General features: G+C 59.0%; 2 protein-coding genes across 13 annotated transcripts in view; one reads left to right on the plus strand and one right to left on the minus strand.

The window, feature by feature from the left end:
- The window catches only part of LOC129469657 (uncharacterized), a 29,227-nt gene extending 28,081 nt beyond the window's left edge, over positions 1–1,146 (minus strand). For all 8 annotated transcript variants that reach the window (XR_010118220.1, XR_010118221.1, XR_010118218.1 and 5 more), the window contains exon 1: positions 362–1,146. Coding sequence is in view for 1 of the 8 variants with exons in the window: in XM_063629273.1 (XP_063485343.1) it covers positions 362–1,146 (785 nt within the window). In the remaining 7 variants the exon portion in view is untranslated. The remainder of the gene's footprint in view (positions 1–361) is intronic.
- FMNL1 (formin like 1) lies at positions 1,139–26,432 on the plus strand. Of its 5 annotated transcripts, XM_063629264.1 has the most exons (28): positions 1,139–1,273; positions 9,628–9,711; positions 11,373–11,486; positions 12,247–12,320; positions 12,671–12,754; positions 13,095–13,223; positions 13,831–13,848; positions 15,209–15,317; positions 16,380–16,456; positions 16,646–16,739; positions 17,665–17,739; positions 18,056–18,166; positions 19,606–19,755; positions 20,264–20,365; positions 20,517–20,769; positions 20,997–21,290; positions 21,482–21,606; positions 22,257–22,459; positions 22,906–23,140; positions 23,290–23,358; positions 23,930–24,010; positions 24,091–24,220; positions 24,365–24,528; positions 24,744–24,845; positions 24,990–25,085; positions 25,322–25,442; positions 25,616–25,715; positions 25,979–26,432. In XM_063629264.1, exons 1-27 carry the CDS (start codon positions 1,145–1,147, stop codon positions 25,705–25,707), a joined length of 3,315 nt encoding a protein of 1,104 aa, XP_063485334.1. In that variant the 5' UTR covers positions 1,139–1,144; the 3' UTR covers positions 25,708–25,715; positions 25,979–26,432. The 5 variants fall into 5 exon arrangements, with proteins under 5 accessions (XP_063485334.1, XP_055114756.1, XP_063485337.1 ...); XM_055258781.2 differs by lacking the exon at positions 25,616–25,715; XM_063629267.1 differs by lacking the exon at positions 13,831–13,848.
- The last annotated feature ends 144 nt before the right edge of the window (positions 26,433–26,576 follow it).

Genomic DNA, 26,576 nt, shown 5'->3' on the forward strand with positions numbered 1-26,576 from the left:
GTCAAGATTCTTTTTCCCTCCTCTGCGGTGCCCGCTCCTTTTCCAGCCTTGAGGCTGGCTCTCATCCTCCTTTCCGCAACCCACCACTCCTCCTTGGGACCACCTTGGCGGGCCCAGCTTCTTGCAGCCTGCCCTATTCCATAGGTGCCCCCATTCTAAAACCTGTAGGGGTGCCCTGCACAGACGCACGGTTGGTCGAGGTGGGACAGGTGGTGGGGGTCTCCACCGGCCTGCGTCCGCGCCCCCAACCCTGTTTAGGAGTTCCTGTTTGGAGATGGCTCCCCCTGGTCCTCAGCTCGTCTCTGGGCTAAGCAGGGGAGGAGAGAAATAAAAGGTGGGGGGCCTGGAAGGGGGTTCCCACCTTCTCAGTTCGGGACCCGAGACGGGAACGCAGCCCTGGCGCGCCAACGCTGCACCACCGTGGGTCTCCGAGCCGTGCTCGCAGTCGTTGAGATCCTCGGTGCGGAGGAGATGTGCCCCTCCGATCCCCAGGCCGTGACCCCCTTCACCCAGACCCGGCCAATCCCTCGCCCGAGGCGAGCGGGAGGATGCGGTTCTAGGACCCGGAGGCGCCGCCGAGCGCGCCGCCGCCTCGGCCTCGCCTCGGTGGCCTCCTGCTCCGGCAGGTGAAGCGGCGCCGGCCGCCCCCTCTGCGGCAGGTGAAGCGGCTCGGCAGCCCACTCCCCGCCCGCCATGGTTGCGGGGGTCCCCCGGCCGGCACCCGGCGCCCGCCCCCTCCCTCCAGCCCGCCCCCCTGGGGCTGGGTGCCCGGCGGCGGCGGCGAACTGCGGTTTGCGCGCACGGGGAGCGACAGCAGAAGTTCGAAAATCGCCGAGGGGGGAGCCAGCGCCGCAGCTTCCTGCCCCCGGCCCAGCCCTCTGGCCCCGGCGGCCTGCAGCCTGACTTCCTCCCCCAACCCTGCAGCTCGCCGCCCGGTCCCACGGACGGGGCCGCCCCGATGGGACGCCGCGCCCCGGCCCCTGCGCGCCGCTGAGCCGAGCGCCCCCCGCCGCCGAGACCCCCGCCGCCGCCGCCGCCAGCCGCTGCCCCGTCGCCCCCGCCCGGGCCAGGAGCCTCGTCCCCGTCCCCCGGAAAGCTGGATTTCCGAGGCTGGAGGCGCCTGGCCGGCTGGGTGGGGACCACCATGGGTAACGCGGCCGGCAGCGCCGAGCAGCCCGCGGGCCCCGCCGCGCCGCCCCCCAAGCAGCCCGCGCCTCCCAAGCAGCCGATGCCTGCGGCCGGAGAGCTGGAGGAGAGGTTCAACCGCGCCCTGGTGAGTGCGACCCGGAGGCGGGTCGGGCGCGGGCGGGGGGCGGCAGGGGCGCGGCAGGGGCTGGGCGCGCTTCCCCGCCCCCGGGGACTCAGGTGCCGCTTGGAGATCCCGGGTCCGGCAGCTGCCCCCTCCAGGAGGTGGGAGCGACAGTGGCCTTTTTTTTCAGAGTGACTTAGCACTCTCCCCCCAAAACTTTCTTCAGTAATCGCCCAGTCTCCCTCCCTAAGACACCTCCACCCCTGCCGGGTCTAAAGGTCTAAACAAGTATGTCCTGTGAAGAAGCTGGCAGCGGGGCACGCACAGGGGTCCCGGGTCGCCCCCTTCCCCACTGCACGCAGGCCCAGCCACCGGGCGCGGGTCTGGGGCATCTGCCTTTCTGTGTCTGGGGTCAAAGATGAAAGGGTTACAACCTCCCGGGAGCGGGAGACCTGCTGGAGGTGTTGGGTCCTGATTTGTTGGGCGCCTGGACTGCCGGGAGTCGGGTTGTCGGATCATGGCCAGGAGGTATCTGTGTTTCTGCCCCGCCATATGTCAGAGCCAGGGTGCCTGCGGGTCTTTATCTTGGGGCATCCTTTCCAAGCCACTGAAGGGAGTAAGATGAGGGAGGGTGGGGTCAGTACGGGTGGGTCGCCCAGGCTAGGGGTGGAGCAAAATCTGGAACCACCCCCCACTGTGCCTACCTGGGGAATTGGAGTGGGGGCGCTGGGGAATAAGTCTCTGGGAGGGAACCATCAGCTCAGGCCGAGCCTGGAAACAGTCAACATGTTCAGTGGGGTGGGGGCTCCAGAGCAGACTCAGGGGTCCCCAAGACCCTGCATAAGGCAGAAGTAGGGAGAGGAAGAGCTGCTCACTCTCACTCCCCCCACCCCCCCAAGCCCTGGCCCTGGCTCCCGCCTCTAACTAATTGCCTGGTGGCCTGCCTGCTGTCAGCCTTCCCTTGCTGGACGCTGGGTGACAGGCAAATGAGGCTGTGCCTTCTCCCAGATGCATTTCCCAGTCTGTGCAGACAGCCCTGCAGGTCTGAGGGTGGGGGCTCAATGGAGACACAGGCCACAGAGGGTGCTGGCTCAGTTGGTGGCCCTCCATCTCCTTGACATCATTTCCCCTCGCCTGGCCAGTCATTAGGCCATATGTGCTAGATCCTTAGCATGGCCCCAAAGGGTCGCCTCCTAACAGTTCCTGAAAATGTTGGCTTCTGTCCTCTCCCAAGAGAAGGCTGGGGGGAGTTTGGAGGAGCTATGGGGTGGCGAGGGATCCATCCTTGTGAAGACACCTTGCTTGATTAGAGGAGGGCAGGGACACTGAGGGATGCCTCACACCAGTCTGGCCCCTGACTTCTCCATCTCTCCACCTGCCCTGCTCCCCGCTCCCCAAGCATAGGACTTCACAAAGCTGAGCTGAGCTGAGCAGATGGGGGAGGGGGGAGAATGAGTAGACACAGTCTCTGGGGGCCATCTGGAGAGCCTGCGTTGGTGGTGGGTCCTTGGACCCCTGCCAGCCTGGTTGGAGGGACATGGGTCTGTCTTTCCCCCAAGTTTGTGTCTATGGTCGGGGGTGTGGGCTCTTGGGGTGAGGTCCTGACCCCAATTTCCATTTAGCACGCTGATGGGGAGGAGCCCTGTGAATAATTCAGACCAGGGGAAAATTCACAAGTCAAATGGTGAGGTTCTGATGTGTGTGTAGGACTTGTTTGCCCTGCTTGGATTTGTGGCTGTAACTGATTGGCTCAGTCTGACAGTAAATGCCACTGGGAGTCCCTGAGTACCAGGACGTGGAGGGGGGACACCCACAGGTGGGTCAGAGAGGGTGTGCTGGTGGAGAAAGTGGAGGTGACTAGCAGAAACTTAGGGTAGCAGCGCCCACCAGGGCTTAGCCCCTACCGGGTGCCCAGGAACCCCAGTGTGTTTATACCTTCTTCCTGGGCTGGCTCAGCCTGTCTTATATCCTGTTGTGGGCAGGTTAAACCCAATCTAAGGACACTTGGCTAAGACCCTGGTTCCTCTCATTCCCCACCAGCAGGGGCATGAGGCTTGCCCCAGGGTGACAACCTTGATCTCTGCCTGAGGCTGCCCAGGGCTAAAGAGTTGGTTCAACCCTCAGGTCTGGCAGTGGGTATCACAGAGTGGGTCGCTATCTGAACCCCCACCCGAACCACCATGGCCAGAGCTGAGTCCTGTCCTCAGTCAGTGTCTAAGAGAAGAAGAACCTTAGATTGCTGAGGGGAGGGGCCCACTGCCATCAGTGGTCCCCAGTCTCAATGGGAGAAGCACCGTCCTGCCCTCGAGGATGTAGTCCAGCGACCCCAGGGAACCTCTTCCTTCCCCTTTTGTCCCTGGTGGGGCATAGGATCCTGATACTCCAAACTCTCCTTCCTCTCCTGGCTGTGTGACCTCTCTTGTGGGTGAAGGGTGTCCCCACTTACAGCCAGACAGGAGGTGCAGGAAGCCCTTCTCCCATGCAAGAGTGGGTGGTGGGGGGCTACCTTTCCAAGAAAGCTGTGAAAGAAAGGGGTGCCCCCTGCTTAAAATGGGGGTGGAGAGAAAGAGCAGGTTGAGCCAGGGTTTCCGGCTGCTGCCTTAGCAACAGCAGAGGAGCGGTGGCTGCCCAGCCCCACGGGCCTGCTGCGATGGTGGGAACACCAGCCGGCGGGGCGCCAAGCTCTCGCCTCTCCTACGCCCATGCCCAAGGCTGGGTGTCTTCCAGCCCCTTCATGCCTTCCCCTGGGAGGCACGCAGGGTCAGGGACTGGGATGACAAGGCGACCTTTCCAGGCCTGCCAGAAGAGCCACGCTTATACCTGGGCCTGGGACACCCTTGATCTGTCGGGCAGGGAGAATCCCATAACCTTGGGGCAGAGGGATCAAGGGAAGATGTCAGGGGTGGTGTACGTGAGGCCAAGAACCATGCTGGCATCCAGTAGCAGTGGAGAGGAATTTGTCTGATGGGTGCTCTTAGCTTGTGCCCAGGGGCCCGGGTGCCTGGCCAGGCTGTGTGGGGAGGTCCGGATGGCCCCATGTTGGGTGTGGGCCTGGAGTCCTGCCTGCAGCTGGGGCCCTTCCCTTCTGGGGATGGCAGTAAAGGGCAGGAGGGACTGCAACTAAGGCACTGCCCCCTGGCCACTCCCACCTCCGGGACAGGGCAGATGAAGTGTGGGGACATGGAGCCATGGGGTCGCTCAGGCCTTGTGCCTCCCATTTGCAGGACAGAGGATCTCAGGGGGGATGTGGCCATGTGGTCTGATGTTGGGCTGGGCAGAGGAGAGGGGTGACATTCCCAGCAGGCAGAGCTGGCACACACTAACCCTGGAAAGCCACGGATGTGGTGGGCATGATTCACAGTGACATCTGGGGCTGATTGGCAGAGAGCTGGGTGAGATGGGCAGGAGCAGGTGCTCTCGGGGCTACCTCTGCCTTTTTCCTGGGAACATGGAGCCCTGGAAGGTGGCTTGGGTGGCCTTTGAGGGGACAGGGGTTACTTACGGGAAAGGGAGGGACGTTTCCTGAGCTTTGGGGTCATGATGTTTGGGGGTTAAGATTCATTTTTGTCACTACCCGCATGGCCCTGGACAAGTTACTTAACTTCTCTGAGCTGTAGTTTCCCTCACCTGTAAAAAGAGAATAATAATGGCATCTCCTAGGATTGTCAAGAGGGTGAAGTAGAGGACTTCGCACAGTGCCTGGCACAGAGCAGATGCTCAGTAACCCCCCCTCCACTGTGAGGAAGGGGATAAAGCTGGAGCTGATCTGGTCCTTTCCATCTCAGGGCCCATTTAGTGGAGGGAGCCCAGACCCTGCCTCTCCTCTCCCTCCACCTCCACTACCAAGAGCACCCAAGGTTACTGTGCACTCCCCAGGAGCCCCAGATCCTTAGCTAGTGAGGGCCAGGCAACCTCCCCACCGTTATGCAGGTCACCAGCAGTGGGGCCCAGACCGAAAACTGCCTGGTGGCCGGAAACCGCTGGAGGGAGGGCCCACCTCTCCTGGAGGGTGGGGCAGCGGTGCTGCTAACGGTAGCAGTGTGCACATGGGAGGGGGAGGGGAGGCCTCCACTTCCCCCTGAGAGAGGGTGTGCTGGGGGGGGGGTTCCCCAGTGAGTAAGAGCTCGGTGTGGGCAACAACAGGAAGCGTGGGGCGCTGGGTGGCAGGAAATGGGGCTGGCTGTTCCTGGTTCCTCAGATGGGAGACCTGGGCCAGGCTGTCTGCAGAAGACCCCTGGGGGCCAGGACCCACATTTCCCATTCCCCGGGTGCTCCTTCTTTGGAGGGAGCTGGGTCTTCCTTGCTAGCTTGCCACTGAGGCCACCCTGGGCAAGCACCTTAACCTCCTTGAGCCTCAGTTTCCCATTTGTGAACTAGGGATTATAACAGTATCTCTTTTGTAGGCTTGTTGAGGTTTAAGTGAGTTTTGATGTAAAGCGCTTAGAACGGCACCTAGCACCGAGTGTTTGGGGACTGAGAGATTAATTCTGAGTTGAAAAAAAGTGTCTGGGGAGCACTTCTTATTGTTATTGTTGTCGGTGTTGTTTTCCTCCTACCAGCCTGGATGATACCGGTAATGGCTTCCACCCTGCTTGCCCTTGTCCCAGCTGTGGGGACCCTTGAACTCTGATGGGAGAAGCTGTTAGCTCTTTGGGTCCTCAGCACCTGATCCTAGGGCTGGGTCTCCTCATAGGTCTCCTGTAAGCCTGGAATTGCTTATAAGAGCTCCAGAAAATCTATATGCCAAGTTTAAAAAAGTGGGTAAAATTGATTGTGTTTGGAGATGTGCCGAGAGCACTACAACTAAGGTTGAGACCATATAGAGGTGGGCAGGTGGCAGGGAGATGGATGGGGGAGTGGGGGCTGGGGGACAGGCTCAGCTTCTGGGCCCATCGGGCTGAGGAACGCCTGTGGGGCTGGCCTGAGACTGGGATTGATGTCCAAGTTCAGGGGTACCCTGGGGCTTGAAGGGCTAGGCCATAGGGAGAGATGGGCAGGTGGACTGAGACGTAGGCTCCGCTCAAACTGAAAGTGAAACCCTAGGGTGTGGCTGTGTCCAGATGTGGACGCAGCCCCTTCAGCCTCCTGGGACACTGTCTCAGAAGTCAGCACTGACGTGGGGGAGGTGGGGGAAGGGCTCTTAGCAGTGTCTTTTGGGGGCTGTCTTAGGTGAGCAGATGCTGGGGGTCCCCTCTCACACCCAGGGCAGGGAGGGAGGAGAATGGTCCCCACACATTCTAATAGAAAGATGTGGGGAATCAGTTCCTTTTCTCGGCCACACCCTAAAAGATGAATCCTGTCTCTTTCCTCATCTGACCCAAAGCACTAAAGGCAGCAGGGAAAGTAGGCTGAAGGCTAGTTAAGGTTTGGCCAAAGCCTTGGAGACAAGTCTGTGTTTCTGGATGTTTTCACAAACTTCTGCTCACCCTACCATCCCCTACCCTGGGGTCTTCCATGGACCCATGCCTCTCCACCACTCCTGCCTCTGTGAAGTGCTTCTTCATAGTATTAGGCCACTGAAGAGCTTTGTTAAATCCAAACTCAGCTTCTCACTGAGTGTTCCAGGAGCTCCGTGAGTGTGAGGCTCCGGTGAAGGAGTGCGCCCATTTTATGGAGGAGGAAGCTGAGGTCCAAGGGGGCAAAGAAGCTGTAGGGCTAGTTGGGCCCAGAGCCTGGGTCTTTTGAAGCCAGCTCCAGGTCCTCCATGTGGCAGCTCATAGCTGTCCCTTCCCGCCCCCCTCAGGAGGCAGGTATCCCACCCACCTGGACTGCCAGCCCCTCCCCTCTACTTGAGCACTGTCAGCTAACTCTCCGTGTGTCCCCCAGCCCCCCATCCCATGGTGCTGCTGCCTTGCTGAAGGCCCTGGTCTGGGGGTCTGTTCCTGTTTTCAGGGTGGTCTCCACCCCGAGTGAGTGGCATCTGATGGCCCCTCTCCTACTCCCTGGAGTGCCTGGCTCCTCGGTGGGCACAGCCACAGCTGAGGAGCAGCTGCTAATTAGTGTTCGGCGCTGTCAGAGCTATTTCTGATTTCTGAGCCTAAATTTAGCCCGTCTGGCAGGCTGGCATGTGGGCCTGGGGGCCTGAGAAAGCCCAGGTGGGGAAGGGGCATGGGCACCCTGCCCTCCACCACTGTTCAGACAGGTGCTCCAGGCCCCAGCAGAGGCCTCCCCTCCGCAGTAACAACCAGGGGGCTGTCCTGGGGGGAGTGGACCCGAGTGGTGGCTCAGAGTCAGCTCCAGGCTCAAAGCCAGCCCAGCTCTCCTCTTACCGGCTTCATAACCTTGGGCAGGTCACTAAACTAATCTGTGCCTGCACCTGTGAGGTGGGAATGTTAACGGTGCCAGTGATGGCAGTGAGGGTGGAAGGCAGTCATCGGCGTGCAGGGCTCAGAGCAGTGCCTTGCACAGTGGGCATTCTGGCGGAGCTGGCTACCTGACTGTTGGGGATGTCATTATGACTAGTTACTGCCTCTAGCAATGCCGCTGGGGCCATTCCAGAACCATAAAGGTCCCTGGGTGGGTGAGGGCCTGGGAGGATTCATGTCGGGAAGCGGCTGTCCCCTCTGTGGCTCTGTGCAGCTGGGCTCAGCCATCCCCTTACTCCCTGGCCACCATCTCCGTCTTTTGTGCTGGCCACGGCTCCAGTTTCCCTGGCACTGCTGGCCCTGTCTCCCCTCTTTGTCCCTTTCCTCCACCTTGCTCCCACCTTGGCCCTGCCCCACCCTTTGTCCCTGTGGGATGGGGGTGACTGAGAGAGATCATCAGCAAGATGGATCAGAGAGAGAGACAGACAGATGGACAGAGACAGAGAATGCCCTCGCCTCCTTTGTACTCCTGGGCGGTCCCCCCCACTCCCTGCCCCTGTGGTAGCAGGAGCTGTCCTGGTCCTTGGAGGGCTGGGGGAGGGCGGCCGATGAGACAGCGGTGGTTTCCTCAATCCAGGCTCACTTTCGCAATGGGGGAGAAGGATGACGTATTCCACCCTCCCCAGCCGCTGGGGGCGGGGGGCCTGGCGGAGGGGCAGTTTCACCTCTCCAGCAGGGCCTGTCCGGAAAGCTTAGGCAATGGAGGCTGAGTGCACCCAGCTTCCTGTTGTCTGGGCCTGACCCGAGGCAGTGATTTTGGGGGTAAGGTCTGGCTGGAGCCCCAGAACTAGGCCCAGAACCCTGGAGAGGAAGCTGGCTGTGGAGCCTCAGGTGGGTGTGGCCCTCTGACTGCTCCAGCTGTGGCCTCTCCTCAGAACCACATGACTGAGGGTGTGGAGCGTGAACCACCATGGCTGGTGAGCCCCTCGGGGTCTCCCACATCCCCGATGGAGACCCTTCCTCAACTCAGAGCTCCTTGAGGGCAGGAACTGTCTTTTTGGGCCAGACATATAGAAGGCTCTCAATAACCTGAGGTTTACTAAATTGAAGGGAACTGGCCTCATCTTTTGGGTCTGTCAGGGAGACAAGCCAAGTCTGGGGGTCCAGAAAGCCCCTGGTGCTACTGACACTTGGTTGATTCTGCAGCCCTGGGCTGGCCCTAACCTGCTCCGTGGTGGCAGGGGCACCGTACCCTTGTCGTCTGTGGCCAGGGGAGGAGGACCCAGGCAGAGCTCTGTTGACCTTTCTCAGCTCCTGGGGGAGTCCCAGCTGGGCGGCCCGCACCACAGACCCAGGGCACTGGCTCTTCTCCCCAGTGCTGTGGCCGAGTGACCTTCCCCACAAATCTCCCCACCCCTGCAGCTGTGATCTGGAACTCCCTGCCTGCTGACATGGCTGCCCTCAGCTCCCCCAGCCCTCTCCTTCCTTTCTCAGCCTTCTCCTCCAAGTGGGAGGGGGCTGGAGAGGGATGAGGAGAAGGCTGCTGTCCACCCTCCTTGCAAGAGGTTTCCTGGTGTTGGTGAGGCACTGGTGCCCTGGGCCTGGTCTGTGTACATGTGGGATCTGGTGGGACACTGGCCACTGGCCACACTTTGGCCTGACTGGTGATGGCTCCCCTGTTAGCTTCCCACCAGAATGGGGGAAGAGATGATGCCCCAATGGGAAAACTGGGGCCCAGAAGTGTCTCAGCTCCCCAGATAGGTAGGCTGACAACCCACGCACCTGCCTGCACACCAGGCAGGCCAGGGAGGCGGTGTGGGGGGCGACACAGCGCAGGCAGACTCGAATTCAAATCCTACTGTCCCTTCTAGCTGGTGTGCCCCGGGAAAGGTGTTCTGTCTCTCTTGGCCTTGGCCTTCTCATTGGATAACACTACTTATCTCCCAGGGTCAGAGGATTCATGGGGGTGATGCACCTCCTAGGGAGCCAAGTGGGTTTCCCCCAAATGCCCATTCTCCCCTCTCCGCTTGTTGGGGCCCCAGGCTCAGGGGTCTTTGTCCTGCCTCTCCCCAGAACTGCATGAACTTGCCCCCGGACAAGGTCCAGCTGCTGAGCCAGTATGACAACGAGAAGAAGTGGGAGCTCATCTGTGATCAGGTAGGTGCCAGCACTGCCCAGCCACCCCTTCCCTCCCACTGTCAGCACCCCACCCTGACCAGGCTGGGGCTATGGGGCGAGGGGCACTGCCATACTGCCCATAGGGCCAAGACTCTGCTCAGTGGCTAATGTAGCACCTGGGGAGGGTGCTGGGGTCTGCAGGACTCCCAAATCCCTTTCTCTTGAACTCCCCAAAAGACCTTGTGAGTCACTAGCAGGGCTGGGTCAGCTTCGGAGGAGCTGGCAGAGCTGGTTCAGGCTAGGGCAGCTGGGGCCTCGTCACTGTCACTGTCCTCCTGCTGAGCTTCCTGAGAAACCTCTCTGGACTGGGGAAGGGAGGGGGTGACCCTGGGGTTGGACATCTTCACCTGACCCCATGGGAGGGAGGGAGGAAGGAATTCCCGCCCTTTTGCCTTGGGTCCAGAGGAGCTGCGGTTGACCAGCAACTCCCCAAGGCCCGCCACGTTGGACCCCTGCTTTGGTGCTCCGTCCAGGTGCCTGGACTCGCGGGTCACTCAGCTGCCCCCACCCCTCCAGCTTCAAGGGCTGCAGTCGGCCATGGGCCCACCCTCTGGGCTGGGTGGGGCTCGGCTGCTGCAGGGATTCTGTGAAGGAGGGAGGCTGCAGAGGCTGGGGGTGGGGAGTTGGGAGCTGAGAGCCTCCCCTGGGAGCCAAGGCTGGGCCTTCGCCTCCTGTTAATGAAGCAGATGGCCTGAGCTGGCTGGGCAGCAGTCCAGGGGTACGGGCTGGGAAGTGGGAAGAGGGTGGAGAGCTGCCCCTGGAGTCTCTGGTAGGGGTCCCCTCGGAGCAGCTCAGCCTGACATCTCAGAGGTTGGGGGCTCAAAGGGCTGGAAGAAGTGAGTCTGAGGGGTGGCTTGGCGAATCTGAGGGGTTTGGGTTGGAAGGGTGGGGGACCCTCTGGGGAGGGGTCTTTGCTGTGGTCCCTGCCTCTTTGTGTGAGTGGCCGCTGGAGGCTGCGGTGGGGTAGGGGAGTTAGGAATTGCATCGCTGAGCACAGGAGAGGAGCACGCAGGTTCCTGCCAACCCAGACATGTAGGGCGGCCGGGTCCGAGTCCTACCCAGGTGCTGAGTCCCCTTCACGAGGCACCTCCAGCCGTCCTTCCCTGCCGCCGTATCCCAGCTCTGGTCCAGGGAAGGCGCCACCTGCCGGCTAGACTGAGTTCCTTCCCACCCCAGGGCGGGGCCTACGGCAGGACTGACCCCTGCATAGTCCACCCCAAAGCTGTGTCAGGGCTGTGGCCTGGGAGCCCATATGGGAAGGGCAGGCTAGGCCTAGGCCAGGGGTCTTTAAAGTGGCCCGATGCTAGCTGGGCGTGGTGGTGCACACCTGTAGTCCCAGCTACCTGGGAGGCTGAGGTAGGAGGATTGCTTGAGCCCAGGAGTAGGAGGCTGCAGTGAACTATGTTCATGCCGCAGCACTCCAGCCTGGGCCACAGGGCAAGAAAAGAGAAAGATAAAATAAAAGAAAAGAAAGTGGCTTGGTGGACTATTTGGGTTTATACCTTTGGTATTTCAGAGGCGTCTTAAGAAAGCCTGGGACCTCAGATCAGAGCTGAGAATGGGACATTGGGATGAGAACTGATCATCTGCCCTGGGGTAGCTCTGGCTGGTTTTCTGTACCCCCCATTCCATCTCCCCAGGAGCGGTTTCAAGTCAAGAACCCCCCTGCAGCCTACATCCAGAAGCTGAAGAGCTATGTGGATACTGGTGGGGTCAGCCGAAAGGTAGCAGCTGATTGGATGTCCAACCTGGGGGTACATGTCTCCCCTCTTTACTCTGTCCCTTTCCCCCACATTTTCCAAGCTCTGGTCAGCTGGAGTAACTGTGTGTACAGACTTTTCTATGTGCGTGTGTGGGTGCCTGTATGAGTGTGTGTGTGTGTGTTTGTGTGTGTCTGTGTATTTATAGGGGACTGAGAGTGCCCTGGGTATGCACTTTAGATATTCTTCTGTACATCCTGTGTGTGCTTACATGGACACATTCTGTGTACTTATACTGTGTGTATACACATGTGCAGCCCATATGTCCATATATAGGTGTGTGTGTATACTATGTGTGTACTTTGTCCACTTATGGATGTGTGTATGTGTACCCTTGAGTCCATATCTAGGAGAGAGAGAGAATGTGTGTGTGTGTGTGTGTGTGTGTGTGTGTCCATGTATGGATGTGTGGATATCCTATGTCGGTATTTAGAGTCACGTATACGGATGTTCATGTGCTGTGTGTGTGTGAGCGCACACACCCTAACTCTTTGTGTGTGTGCATGTGTATACCTTGTGTGCCCATGTATCGGGGGTGTGTGCACCCTGCTTGTCTATGTATGGGGGAGCACACGTAGCCTGTGAGTTCTTATTCTGCTGGGCAGGTGTGTGGAGGTGGTGGGGGAGGCTGAGCATGAAAGGCCACTTGTGCCAGTTGGAGGAGGGTGGGCGCTGCTGCCTGCTGCCTCAGGACTTGGTGGGCCTGTGGGAGGCTGGGCTCCACCCACCAGCCTTCCCTGTTCTCGGTCCCCAGTTTAAGAGGCGAGTTCAGGAGTCCACGCAGGTGCTACGGGAGCTGGAGACCTCCCTGAGGACAAACCATATTGGGTGAGTGAGGGCTCAGATCTTCCTCTCTGGGCCTAGGAAGGCTCTGTTTCCAGGCAGCTCCTAGAGCTTCCCCTTCCTACTCCCCCTGCCCCCCGCACAAGGCTGTGCTTGTGGACCACCTCCTGGAGGTGTCCAGGACAGCTTCCCCTCCCCTTCCTGCCCATGCTCTGACTGGCACCTTGAGGCATGGCTGGGCTGTGGGACCCACCTGAGTCTCCCAGAATCCCTTGGTATCATTGGGTCTTTGGGGGCTGAAAGGGCACCCCAGGGGTCCTTGCTGTCCCTGTTCTGTGCCCATCTGGGGCAGGACCTCCTTTCTGGCTGGAGCTCAGGGAGCCCTGTGCCCACAGGTGGGTGCAGGAGTTCCTCAATGAAGAGAACCGTGGCCTGGATGTGCTCCTCGAGTACCTGGCCTTTGCCCAGTGCTCCGTCACGTAAGCCCCCCGCTCCCAGCCCTCATGCCGCTCCTCAGAGCTTTGATCCCCGTCTCCCTGCATCTCACCCACTCCCCTGGCCAGTTTCAAGCCGAGCAGCCCGAGCCTACCCTGGAACCCTCCATTTGGCCTTGAGTGATGCTCCTTCCAGAAGGCCTGCCCCCGACAGGGAGGGGTGGCCTCTCTTCCACCACTAGGTTCAGCACAGTGCCAAGAACACAGCCTCCTCCTCCTGCTCCTTAGTCTCTCCTGCAGGTCTGTCTCTCCTTGCATTTCCTCTGCCCCCTCTTAAGTGGCCCCTGCAGTGTTGGCCTCCAGCCCCATTACATCCTGTCCCCAGGTATGACATGGAGAGCACAGACAACGGGGCTTCCAACTCAGAGAAAAACAAGCCCCTGGAGCAGTCCGTGGAAGACCTCAGCAAGGGTCCGCCCTCCTCCATGCCCAAAAGTCGCCACCTGACCATCAAGTATGTGGGCCACAAGGTGGGGTCGTGGGAGAACAGAGAATTCAGCCCCCACACTGCTGCATCTAGCCAGCCCACCCCGGGCCCTTGGGGTTGGCGAGAGGGGTAGCCACCCATTAGGGGTCCGAGTAAGGGACTCATACAGAGTTTGGGACACCAGTATGTTAAGAAGCCATCAGGGGTGGGGCTGGGTGCTGTGGCTCACGCCTGTAATCCCAGCACTTTGGGAGACTGAAGTGGGCAGATCATTTGAGGACAGGAGTTTGAGACCAGCCTGGCTAACATGGTGAAACCCCATCTCTACTAAAATACAAAAATTAGCTGGGTGTGGTGGCGCACGCCTGTAATCCTAGCTACTCAGGAAGCTGAGGTGGGAGAATCGCTGGAGCCGGGGGGATGGAGGATGCAGTGAGCCGAGATCGCATCACTGCACTCCAGCCTGGGTGACAGAGTGAGACCCTGTCTCAAAAAAAAAGAAAAAAGAAGCCATCAGGGGTGGGCACCTAGAAGTTGGAGTCTGGATGGGTCTGGGATAAGAAGGGAGTTTCTGGGTTGGTGGGACCCCTCTTGTATGCATCTAATCCCCTGTTTTCTCCCATGCGGCCTCCAGGTGTCCCCCTTCTCCCCGGTACGTAGCCATCTAGGGGCAGGTGCATGCCTGGCTGACTCCCTCCCAGGGCGGTGGTGGGTTAGGATGAGGTATTCAACTGATGTCCCTGGGTTCAGTGCTGTGGCTGGGTTCCTGCATCCTAACACGGGCATCTTGCTGGGAGGCAGGAAGCAGGCAGTAGATTGACCCTAGAGCATCTTGTGGATTCCTAGCTTCCTACTTTGGGTCTAGAGAATTGATTGCATATTAAGCCTCAAACTTTCACAATATGTTATTTGTCCATTCATGCAATTATGCATTCAACAAACATTTTTTTAAAACTTAGTATGCAGGGAGACAGGTCACCCTGCCCTCAGGGGCCCACAGTCTAAGTGGGGGACAATTTAGTGTGACAGGCTGTCATGGAAGTGTGCCTGGGAGCTCTGAGAAGGGAGGTGACCACCACTTGGGGCATCAGGAAGGCTTCCCAGAAAAGGTGACACTGGAACTATGTCTTACAGACAGATACAGGCTTTACAGGCAGCCATGGGAACAGGGAAGGGCATTCCAGGCAGAAGGAACAGCATGAACGAAAACTCTGGCATATTAGCACAATGACAAGAAAGGGTGATGTGGCAGGAGGGGGTGAAGGCGGGGCCTCCCGGTATTACTGGGAATGTGATAGAATCGTCAGGGAGACTGACATGTGGAAGTCCCGGTCGGCAGCTCTGCAACAATGAAAACATCACACATTTGTTGGTGAAGAATAAGGGAGTACAGTCATATAGCACTTACTATGTGCCAGGCACTGTTCTAAGCCCATTCCATAGTCCCAACAACCCTGACAGGAAGCTACTATTATTAGCATTCCTATTCTAGAAGCGAGGAAAGTGAGGGACAGGGAGATTAAGTGACTCGTCCAGTAAATGGTGAGCTGGGATGCTCCTGAACCCTGGCAGTGTAAATTCAGATCCGCCTCTCACATTGGGAGATGAGCCCAAGTGGCCATGAGCGCCACCTTGTGGTGATCCTTCCCATGTCTCTTCCTTCTATAGACCTTCGCCCTACCAAGTCCCTGGGAAGCGTCTTTGCTTCCGTGTCCCCCGCTTCTCCAAGCATGCCAGACCCCAGGTCTAGCTTCCGTGTCCCCCCTCCTCCAAGCATGCCAGACCCCAGGTCTAGCTTCCGTGTCCCCCCTCCTCCAAGCATGCCAGACCCCAGGTCTAAGGACTGAGGAAGCCTGCCTGCCCTCAGCCAGCCTCTTTGGTTGGGTAGACGGGATATGGTGCCATCAGGTTCCAGATGTGCCTCCTCTTACCCCAGAGGCCATCTGAGTGGTGGGGAAACAGGAAGCTGGGGCTCACTCTGACTCCTGCTGCCTCCTCCACACCCTGCCCAGGCTGACCCCAGCCCACAGCAGGAAGGCCCTGCGGAATTCCCGCATCGTCAGCCAGAAGGACGATGTCCACGTCTGTATTATGTGCCTACGTGCCATCATGAACTACCAGGTCAGCCGGGGGGCATGGGACTGGGGACTAGGGAGCCCAGCCTGTCCTCACCGGGGGCTACACAAGCTGCCGAGGCTCTGGGATCCACTGTCCCTTTACCCTGTGCCGTGTTGGGCAACTTGCGCATCTGGGCTGTTGGCTCGGGCTTTTAAGGCTGATGAGTCTTGAGGGGAAGCCCCTGTCTTTGCTGCCTCTGTCAGGTTCTCTGAGTACCCCTGCCCAAGGCTGGGACATGAAGGAGCCTCACATAGGGACTGGGCTCACCTACCAAGAAGGGCTGGCCAGGGGGCCAGGGGAGAACAGCCTCGGGTCGATTCATTTGGAGGGCTGATGGATGAAGCTGGGTCCTCCTTTACTTAGCCCGCCTTTAAGCCAGCTTCATGGTTTCCAACGTGCCTGATGCTGGCTTTTGGAAACACAAAGGTTTTTAAAAAGAGGCCAGGTGCAGTGGCTTATGCCTATAATCCCAGCACTCTGGGAGGCCGAAGCGGGAGGATTGCTTGAACCCAGGAATTCGAGATCAGCCTGGGCAACATGCCGAAACCCCATCTCTATGAAAATAAAAAAATAAATAAATAAATAAATAAAGAGGCCAGGCATGGTGGCTCATATCTGTAATCCCAGCACTTTGGGAGGCCCAGGTGGGCAGATCACCTGAGGTCAGGAGTTCGAGACCAGCCTGGCCAATATGGCAAAACCCCATCTCTACTGAAAAAATACAAACAAAATTAGTTGGGTGTGGTGGCAGGTGCGTGTAATCCCAGCTACATGGGAAGCTGAGTCAGGAGAATCACTTGAACCCGGGAGGCAGAGGCTGCGGTGAGCTGAGATGGCGCCACTGCACTCCAACCTGGGTGACAGAGGGAAACTCCATCTTGAAAAAAAAAAAGAGAGAAACAAGGCCAGGTTTTGGTGGCCACAGAAGAAGTTGCGGTTGTATATGAAGAACTTCCTAAACTTGAGGGCAGTTAAAGATCTGCGTGGCGCGGCACTGACTCTGCTGGGGTGCCTGAAGTCCAGGGGGGCCCTTCCTGGAGACACTGACCTCTCCTCTCTCCCTAGTCTGGCTTCAGCCTTGTCATGAACCACCCAGCCTGTGTCAATGAGATTGCTCTGAGCCTCAACAACAAGAACCCCAGGTGAGGTCCAGGCCCCCAAACCTTTCTCCATATCTAGGGTCTTCTCCTACTTAGCCCCTTGCTTACTGTGTCCTCCAGGTCTCAGAGGCTCATTCCACACCCACTGTGCTCCTCCTAGCCAGGCCTGTGCCCACCCTTGCTGCGGGTCCTGCCTGTTCTCAAGGGACAACCTGCCCCTTCTCTCTCCAGAACCAAGGCTCTGGTGCTGGAGCTGCTGGCGGCCGTGTGCTTGGTGCGGGGAGGACATGACATCATCCTTGCAGCCTTTGACAACTTCAAGGAGGTACCGGAGTCCCTCACCCAAACATGCATTTCCCCGTATGGTGTTGCTTGGAGTCTTGTTGTTGGCAGTTGTGGCCTTTGCTGGAGACAGCTGAGGACATTGGGTGGGCATTTGGGGAACGCCCAAAAGTTGAAGTTTAGCCACATCGCCGGCTCAACAATCTGGGATGGGGAAGTTCTGAATGGAAGGTGCAGGGTCAGGTAAGGGCACCACCTGGGTGGGGGTAGGGACAACTACAGGGACCTGCTGAACCTCTGACTCAGCCTTGCCAGATCCAAACTAGCCTTGGTTCATACCTCCAGGAGTTGCGGACTCTGGCTGACAGGCTTGCAAGAAGTAGATGTGTGGGGATGCATAAGATGCATAAGACAAGATATCTTCATTCATTCATTCCTTTATTGAATATTTATTGAGTGCCTACTATGTGTCAGGAACAGGGCACTTGGGGCACATCAGTGAACAAAGGAAACCATATAGGGAAAGGCAGAAACGATATAATAAATGAGCAAATTACATAGTATGTTAGGAAATGACAAATGCTGTGAGAAAAAAGCCAGCAATGTTGCAGAGGGAGGGGGAATTGGTTGCAGGGTGGTCAGGGAAGGCCTCACTGAGCAAGTGAGATTTCAGCAAAGCTGTGAAGGAAGCAAGGGACTTGGTGTGGGAGTGAGGGCACTCCAGGGAGTTGGAAGAGCAAGTGCAAAGGCCCTGGGGTGGGAATGTGCCAGGATGCCAGTGTGGCCGGAGTGGAAAAAGTGAGGGGGAGTGGGAGATTGAGAGGGAGTGGAGGTTTTGAGCAGAAGAGTGATGTGGCTCAACTTAGAATTAACTGGAGAGGAGCCTGTTGAAGCACAGTTGTGGCAGCCAGAAGGTAGCTTAGGATGTGTGTCACTGGGCCTCAGTGAGAGCCATTCCCCTTACCCAGGTGTGTGGGGAGCAGCACCGCTTTGAAAAGCTGATGGAATATTTCCGGAATGAGGACAGCAACATTGACTTCATGGTGAGCTCAGGAGCCCAGCAGCCTGAGGCCTGGGCCAGGCCCTCTTGGGTGCAGGGAGCAGCTAGGGTCCTGGGTGCTGGGCAATGGGCCCTGCCCCCGCAAAGTGTAAGGATTGAGTGGTCAGTAGGGGAAGGGTGGATGTTGGCAGGGGGCTGGATTGAGGGAACATGGAGGTGAAATGTTGGGCAGGCCAAGGCTGGGAGTTAGTGGAGTGAGAATTGTGGAGAAGGAGGGAGGCTTGGGGTAAGTGGAGGTGGAAAGCATTGAGCAACCCCACCTAGAGGATCATAGATCTACCCATGTCCCTGGCTCCCAGGTGGCCTGCATGCAATTCATCAACATTGTGGTACATTCGGTGGAGAACATGAACTTCCGTGTCTTCCTGCAATATGAGTTCACCCACTTGGGCCTGGACCTGTACTTGGAGGTAAGCCCTGTACTGCCCCCCAGACTGAACTGCCTGCCCACGGTAGAGTATGGCTGAGTGGTTAGCAGCATGAGTGCTGGGGTCAGGCAGACCTGGGTTTCAATCCTGGCTCTGCCATTTCCTGCTATGTGACCTTGGATAGGTCTCTTTCTCTCTCAGAGTGTCAGTTTTGCCATCTGTCAGATAGGAGAATCATAGAAGATAATCTTGACTGTAAATGCATAGACCAGCGCCTGGCACATACCAGGCCCCCAGTCTATGCAACTGTTTTTGCAGGCACCAGAACAAGTCAAGGTGGCCCAGAGTCTGGCTCTGGGAGCACCAGCCTCAGACAGGTGCTCTGACTCCAGCATATAACGGGGAACCCAGAGATACAGGGTAGAAGCAGGAGTTGGCTCATGCTGGATAGGCCCAGGACATGGAGGAGTTCCCTGCCCTGGGGAAGGTGGGCAGAGCTGCTTGGTGCTTCCTGGCCCAGCCTGAGCAGAGAAGCTGCAGCTCCTTCTCTGCTTCCTTTGGGAGGTTTCCTGGAGGAGCGGGGCTTTCGGGGTTGGATTTTTGAAAGCCAGGATTAACAAAAGGTAGACAGCAGGCTGGCGGGGGTGGGGGGGGGGCGTCTATCTGTACAATGGAATATTATTCAGCCACAAGAAGGAATGTAGTATTGACACATGGTACAACATGGGTGAGCCTTGAAAACATGCTAAGTGAAAGAAGCCAGACACAAAAGGTCACGCACTCTATGACTGCTTTTTTTTTTTTTTTTTTTGAGATGGAGTCTTGCTCTGTTACCCAGGCTGGAGTGCAGTGGCACGATCTTGGCCCACTGCAACCTCCGCCTCCCGGGTTCAAGTGATTTTCCAGCCTCCCCAGTAGCTGGGATTATAGGCGCCCACCACCACCACCACACCCGGTTAATTTTTGTATTTTTGGTAGAGACGGGGGTTTCACCATGTTGGCCAGGTTGGTCTTGAACTCCTGACCTTAGGTGATCCGTCTGCCTCAGCCTCCCACAGTGCTGGGATTACAGGCGTGAGCCACCTCGCCCAGCTATCTATGATTGCTTTATATGAAATGTCCAGAATGGGTAAATCCATAAAGATGGAAAGTAGATTAGTGGTTGCCAGGGACTGGGGGAGGAGAGAATGGCAAGTGACTGCTGACGCCTATGGGGTTTCTTTTTGGGCTGATGACAATGTTCTGGAATTAGATAATGGTGATGGTTGCACAACCTTGTGGCTATACTAAGAATGACTGAATTGTACACTTTAAAATGGATTTTATGATATGCGAATTATGTCTTAAAAAATAAAGAAAAAGTAGGCTAGGGCTCAGGCCCCTTCCTCTGGATGGCAGTGGTGGTGGGGGGGGGGGTTTGGAAAGACTCCCCCCTACCACACACACCAGGCCTCACCCCGCTCCTTCCATCTGGGGGACAGAGGCTTCGGCTCACTGAGAGTGACAAGCTGCAGGTGCAGATCCAGGCGTACCTGGACAATGTTTTTGATGTGGGGGCGCTGCTGGAGGACACAGAGACCAAGAACGCTGTGCTGGAGCACATGGAGGAACTGCAGGAGCAGGTGGCACTGGTGAGAGTGGGTCCTGACCCCAGCCCAGCACATCATAGGCCCACAGGGCACACGGGCCACAGGGCCACGCAGGCACGGGCACTGGGCACTGGGCGGCAGACAGTGTTATAGTTGTGCATTGGAGGTGCTGCCTGCCTGGCCCGAGTCTGGCCTGAATCCAAAGCCTGAATCTGTTGGGTGTCTTTCTCAATGAGTGTGGGTAAGCGCCCTCACTGACAGGCCCCTCCTCTACCCAGGCTCAGACCCCAGGTGAACTGAAATGGGTGCCTGGGGCCCCGCCCAGCTCAGTCTCCTCCTCTCCCTCCACCTCCCGCATCACTGGTACCTTGGTTTCCTCTCCTTATTTGCTTGGGTTCGAGTGCCAGGCTCGGCCCACCCTTGGCACCTGGGCTGAGCGGATCCGGGAGCCTCCCCCAGTCTTCCAGGCAGGCATGCCTGATGCCGCCCCCTCACCGGCGGTGCCAGTGCCGGGCTGCGGGTCGGGGCTCACCATGTGCTGGTGCTACAGCTGACAGAGCGGCTTCGGGACGCGGAGAACGAATCCATGGCCAAGATTGCAGAACTGGAAAAACAGCTAAGCCAGGCGCGCAAGGAGTTGGAGACCCTGCGGGTAAGGCTGGGGCGGGTGGTGGGCCAGGCGCCCAAGAACAGGCCAGCTGAGGCTTCTAGGCTTGACATCTCCCTCCACCCCGGGAAAAGGATGGGGACTTGGTGCCAAGGAGTCTGCTGGTGGGCACTGACCCCTCCCGTGGGGTTCGCAGGAGCGCTTCAGCGAATCGACCGCCATGGGCGCCTCGAGGCGTCCCCCAGAGCCTGAGAAAGCGCCTCCCGCTGCCCCGACGCGGCCCTCGGCCCTGGAGCTGAAGGTGGAGGAGCTGGAGGAGAAGGGGTTAATCCGTATCCTGCGGGGGCCGGGGGATGCTGTCTCCATCGAGATCCTCCCCGTCGCTGTGGCAACTCCGAGCGGCGGTGATGCTCCGACTCCGGGGGTGCCGACCGGCTCCCCCAGCCCAGGTGCGCAGGAGCTTCAGGCTGGCGGGGATGCGGGGCAGGGTCTGGAGGGGAGCCCAGGGGCATCTGTGGCGGGCAGAGTTGGGCGAGGGAGGTTGGGATTGTAGGCTCGGCTCAGGTAGGAGCGCATGCGTAGAGCGGGGAGGCGGAGAGGAGCCCACCCAAGCCAAGGAGCTGACTCGCGCCTCCCCCCCGCCCCGCCCCGCCCCGCCCTGCCCTCGCTGGCTCAGATCTCGCACCTGCAGCAGAGCCGGCTCCCGGAGCAGCGCCGCCGCCGCCGCCGCCCCCACTGCCCGGCCTCCCCTTCCCGCAGGAAGCCCCGCCCTCGGCGCCCCCACAGGCCCCGCCTCTCCCTGGCAGCCCGGAGCCCCCGCCCGCGCCGCCGCTGCCCGGAGACCAGCCGCCCCCACCCCCGCCACCGCCACCACCTCCGGGCACTGACGGGCCTGTGCCTCCGCCGCCGCCGCCGCCTCCCGGAGGTCCTCCTGATGCCCTAGGAAGACGCGACTCAGAATTGGGCCCAGGTGAGTGGAGTGGACCACCTTGGGCACGGGGCTGAGGGGAGATGGAGGGAGGGGCCTGGGCCTCAGTGTCCTCCAGGGTCCTCTGCCTGGGGGTCTTCTGCTGCCTCCTGGCTGCCCCATCAGCCCTCTCTGGGCCCAGGTTCCCTCCAGTACCCCCAGTGCTCACCACTCCCCACAAACCCCCGTCCCAGGAGTGAAGGCCAAGAAGCCCATCCAGACCAAGTTCCGAATGCCACTCTTGAACTGGGTGGCACTGAAACCCAGCCAGATCACCGGCACTGTCTTCACAGAGCTCAATGATGAGAAGGTGCTGCAGGTGAGTGTCCCTGCCTGGCTCTGCATGTGGGCACCGGAGGAAGAGGGGAGTTGCCTGGATCAGACTGGGCCCTGGGGGTAGTCATTTTTTCCAAGCCATTTCACAGATGAGGAGGGGGAGGCCCAGGGATGGGCATTAAGCCAGACTGGACCAGTACCTCTAACAGGCAGAATCCTGCCTTCCCAAACGCCTTCCTCTCCATCCCTGCAGAGGGGTGCATCCCCTCACCCCAGTTCTTCTGCCTCCAGGCCTCTTTCCTTCCACTTTCCCACAGGCAGCCAAGGCTTCAGCCCTCCTGATTCCACTTCTAGTTTTCCAAAAGGATGTGTTCTCTTGCCTCTAGGCCATTGTTCCATTCTGTTCCCTCTGCCTGGAATGTCCTTTCCTTTCTCCTTTTTACCGCTGGCCAGTTCAGCTCTTCCTTTAGCTCTTGTGGCCCCAAGTCTGGGTCCCCCAGGTTAGATGGCCCTCCTCCTCCAGGCTCCCTGTGCTTCCCGTGCCTCCCAGCAGGGCCTGTGGTCAGGCTGGGTTACTGGTTCTCTGCTGGTGGCCTGGTCAGAGCCAGATGGGTGGCTCCAGCACTATGCTCAGCCAGGAGAGTGCCAGACCCCAGCCCCACCCAGCTCCGCCTCCTCACCCTGCACCTTCAGGAGCTGGACATGAGTGACTTTGAGGAACAGTTCAAGACCAAGTCCCAAGGCCCCAGCCTGGACCTCAGCGCTCTCAAGAGTAAGGCAGCCCAGAAGGCCCCCAGCAAGGCGACACTCATTGAGGCCAACCGGGCCAAGAACTTGGCCATCACCCTGCGGAAGGGCAACCTGGGGGCCGAGCGCATCTGCCAAGCCATTGAGGCGTGAGTGTCCCTGTCCTGGGCTTGTGGGCAGTCCGGCCCCTCTGCTAGGCTGGGGTTGTCAGGCAGATTCTAGTAAAAGAGCCTCAATGGTGAGCTCTTTCATCAAGCTTCGTACCAACCCTGGTCCAGGAACCTTGTCCCCATTTTAAGGTGGAGAAAACTGAGTCCATGCCTAAATTAGGATGTCCCACTTTCTCCCTGCCTCTTTGCCTAGCTGTGAGCACCCAGGCTGTGGGATTTACAGCTGGGCATCTGCCACTGATGTACGATGGGGACCTCAGCTTCCGAGTTCCCAGTTTCTCTGGATTCCTACCTCTTGCTCTCTGAAGCTGTTGGCAAATAGAAAATACTGAAATTCATTTATTCAATCAAGGCAGGGGTAGCCCTGCTCCCAGGGACTGGTGGGTATGGATGATGCCCACTCTCCCCTCTCCTCCCTCCCACAGGTACGACCTGCAGGCTCTGGGCCTGGATTTCCTGGAGCTGCTGATGCGCTTCCTGCCCACAGAGTATGAGCGCAGCCTCATCACCCGCTTTGAGCGGGAGCAGCGGCCGATGGAGGAGCTGTCAGAGGAGGACCGCTTCATGCTATGCTTCAGCCGCATCCCGCGCCTGCCAGAGCGCATGACCACACTCACCTTCCTGGGCAACTTCCCGGACACAGCCCAGCTGCTCATGCCGGTGTGGGCGGAGCGGGCAGGGCGGTGCGACTTGGGTGGGGATGGGCAGGAGGCAACTCCCAGCCTGGGCTGCAGCAGGGAACCTGGGAGTACTTGAGCCTCCAGATGGAGGAGGCTCCAACTTATCTTATCTCCCCCATCCCACCCCAGCAACTGAATGCCATCATTGCAGCCTCAATGTCCGTCAAGTCCTCTGACAAACTCCGCCAGATCCTGGAGGTGAGGGGCCAGGAGGTGGGGTCCACCCTTGCCTGTTCTGGATAGTGTGAGAGGGAGACCCAGGCCTTGCCCACCTGCAATGCAACAAAGATAACATTCCCACTTCTCATGTACATGCTGAGAAGGACAAATCTAAGGGGGGTGGCGAGTGGGAAGGGGTACAGCAGCCGTGTCTGTAGCAGCTCACCTGGGACCCTGCTGGAGGGCTCAGTCCCCTTTAGTGTTGCTCTGTGAGCAACCTCACCCGCTCAGTGGAGGGCCCAGGAACCAGCAGAAATGGCTGGTGGAAAGGCAGTGACCACACAGACTAGGAGGGGTTGCTGGCAACAAGTTGTGGGTTGGACTAGCAGAGGACAAAATTGGGTGTGCCCATGGTGTTAACCATGCACATGTGTGAGACCTGTGTGTACACACATGTACATGTGCTGTGGATCTGAGGGGACTGTGCAGGAGTACAGTAGGGGCTGAGTGTGTGGGGCCTGCTCCTTGCCACCTGTTCTCCTTGTGCAATATACTTAAGCGGTGTCCTCAGCCCTGGCATTCTGCTGAGCCTTTCTCCTGCCTCTCCCAGATCGTCCTGGCCTTTGGCAACTACATGAACAGTAGCAAGCGTGGGGCAGCCTATGGCTTCCGGCTCCAGAGCCTGGATGCGGTGAGGAGGGGTCCCCTGGCTTGGGGACTGGGGCTGGGGACCGGCTGGTGGCCTGTGGCTTACAATGGGTCCTTGTGCAGCTGTTGGAGATGAAGTCGACTGACCGCAAGCAGACGCTGCTGCACTACCTGGTGAAGGTCATTGCAGAGAAGTACCCGCAACTCACAGGCTTCCACAGCGACCTGCACTTCCTGGACAAGGCGGGCTCAGGTAGGGGACACACAGATCCTTGGGTGCGGGGAGGGGCCGTGGGCTGGGGTAGGTTGGGAGAAAGCTAGGGTGCCACAGGATATAATTGGTGGGAGGGCTGCCTGTCCGATTCACTGACCTGATACTGCCCCATCCCTGGCCCAGTGTCCCTGGACAGTGTCCTGGCGGACGTGCGCTCCCTGCAGCGAGGCCTAGAGTTGACACAGAGGGAGTTTGTGCGGCAGGATGACTGCATGGTGCTCAAGGAGTTCCTGAGGGCCAACTCGCCCACCATGGACAAGCTGCTGGCAGACAGCAAGACGGCTCAGGTGCGCCAGGGCTGGCCTCACCTGGAGGTGGGGCATGTAGGAGCACTAGGTAGCCCAGCCTGGCGGGGTGTGGCCGTAGCTGGGACCCCTTGGGGGGATGCAGCAGGAATGAGGGGCCACCCTGCCTGGGAGGAGCTGAGTTCAGGTGGCCAGTTTCCTGAGGGGTACAGGGTGTGAGAGGTCTAAGCTGGGGGGCTGACAGGCTGTGCCCACAGGAGGCCTTTGAGTCCGTGGTGGAGTACTTCGGAGAGAACCCCAAGACCACATCCCCAGGCCTGTTCTTCTCCCTCTTTAGCCGCTTCATTAAGGCCTACAAGGTATTCGGGTCTGGGGCAGGCTGGGAGCCCTGTAGGGCACTGAAGCCTTTCCACTGGGCAGCGGACGGGTGGGGCTGCTTCTGTTTAGGCGGTGGGTAGGGCAGTAGGGAGGGCCACCCTCATGGAGACTGCCTTGGCCCACAGAAAGCTGAGCAGGAGGTGGAACAGTGGAAAAAAGAAGCCGCTGCCCAGGAGGCAGGCGCTGATACCCCGGGCAAAGGGGAGCCCCCAGCACCCAAGGTAGGCAGCTGCTCCTGGGCTTGGTACTGGGCTGCAGGGATGCATGGCATCTCATCACCCTCTGGTGTCACCCCCACACTCTCACTGTTACAGACAGACCCTGCCCCAGGAGCCTGGGATGGGAGAGGGTTCTTTCTGCTCAAGCCAGCTGTCCTTGCTGTGGGGGACCAGGCAGATATTCCAGGGTTTTGGTGATGGGGAGGCATCCTGGAGCTGGAGCTATAAATTCCCCCTAGTCACCGCCAAAGGCCCGGCGACCACAGATGGACCTCATCTCTGAGCTGAAACGGAGGCAGCAGAAGGAGCCACTCATTTATGAGAGTGACCGTGACGGGGCCATTGAAGACATCATCACAGGTAAGGGCTTGGCCAGGCCTTGGTCTTATCCTCAGTCTGTCCTTCTATGCTTTCTTCTGACCCAATCCCCTACCCTCTGGGGACTGGCTGCCACATTGCTTCTTGCTACCTTTTCTGTTTTTCTTTCCTTTTTCCTTTCTCTACTCCCCTTCACCCGCCCCACCCCCACTCAGTGATCAAGACGGTGCCCTTCACGGCCCGCACCGGCAAGCGGACATCCCGGCTCCTCTGTGAGGCCAGCCTGGGAGAAGAGATGCCCCTCTAGCCCCTCAGGTACCCAGATGACCTGGCCTCTGATAACCACGCTGTCCACAGCCCCTGGGACCCTTGGGGGAACTGAGGCATGCTGCCTTCTCCTGGGCCAGTGGATGGCTGGGATGTGATTTGTGGGGTGGGGGGGTCTGACAAACATAAACGGTACCCCTGCCATGTGCACACAATCTGAGTCCTTAGGAGGCTAAGCTTTGTGCCCTGGAGCCACGCTCCCAGCTCTGGGCGGACTCCTGAATGGTAAATGTGTCTCCTTCGGCTGCCAGATCTGCGGAACCAGCCCTACATCCGCGCAGACACAGGCCGTCGCAGTGCCCGCCGGCGTCCCCCGGGCCCTCCACTGCAGGTCACCTCCGATCTCTCGCTGTAGCCGCTATTTCTGCAGGTGGATTCTGCAGGGGTGTGGGGCCGTGGACAGGCTGAGGCTCAAGGAAGGTGGTCCTCAGCTCGGCTGGCCGGGCAGCCCCTCCTCCGCTGTGGCCCGCCTCAAACGGGCTGGTGCATCCTCCTCTTGGCCACAGAGGGCAGCATCGCCCGCCCCTCCCCCCAAATGCTGCTTGCAGCACCCACCCTAAAGCCCCCTCCAAATAGCCATACTTAGCCTCAGCAGGAGCCTGGCCTGTAACTTATAAAGTGCACCTCGCCCCCGCAAGCCCCAGCCCCGAGGACCGTCCATGGACCTTATTTTTATACGAGATTAATAAAGATGTTTGCAAAAGATCTGCGTCGGCTTCGTGCCTGCCGCAGCCACCCGCAGCCCGTTTCCGCTCAGCAAACGCTTTACTTGTACAAGCTCTTCATAGCAGGCCTCTGCAAACCAGCGGACGCCGGGGAGAAGGGCTGCTTCTTCACTAGAGTTGGCGG

This window comes from Symphalangus syndactylus, chromosome 20 (assembly GCF_028878055.3).
Source record: "Symphalangus syndactylus isolate Jambi chromosome 20, NHGRI_mSymSyn1-v2.1_pri, whole genome shotgun sequence".
Classification (NCBI taxonomy): Eukaryota; Metazoa; Chordata; class Mammalia; order Primates; family Hylobatidae; genus Symphalangus; species Symphalangus syndactylus.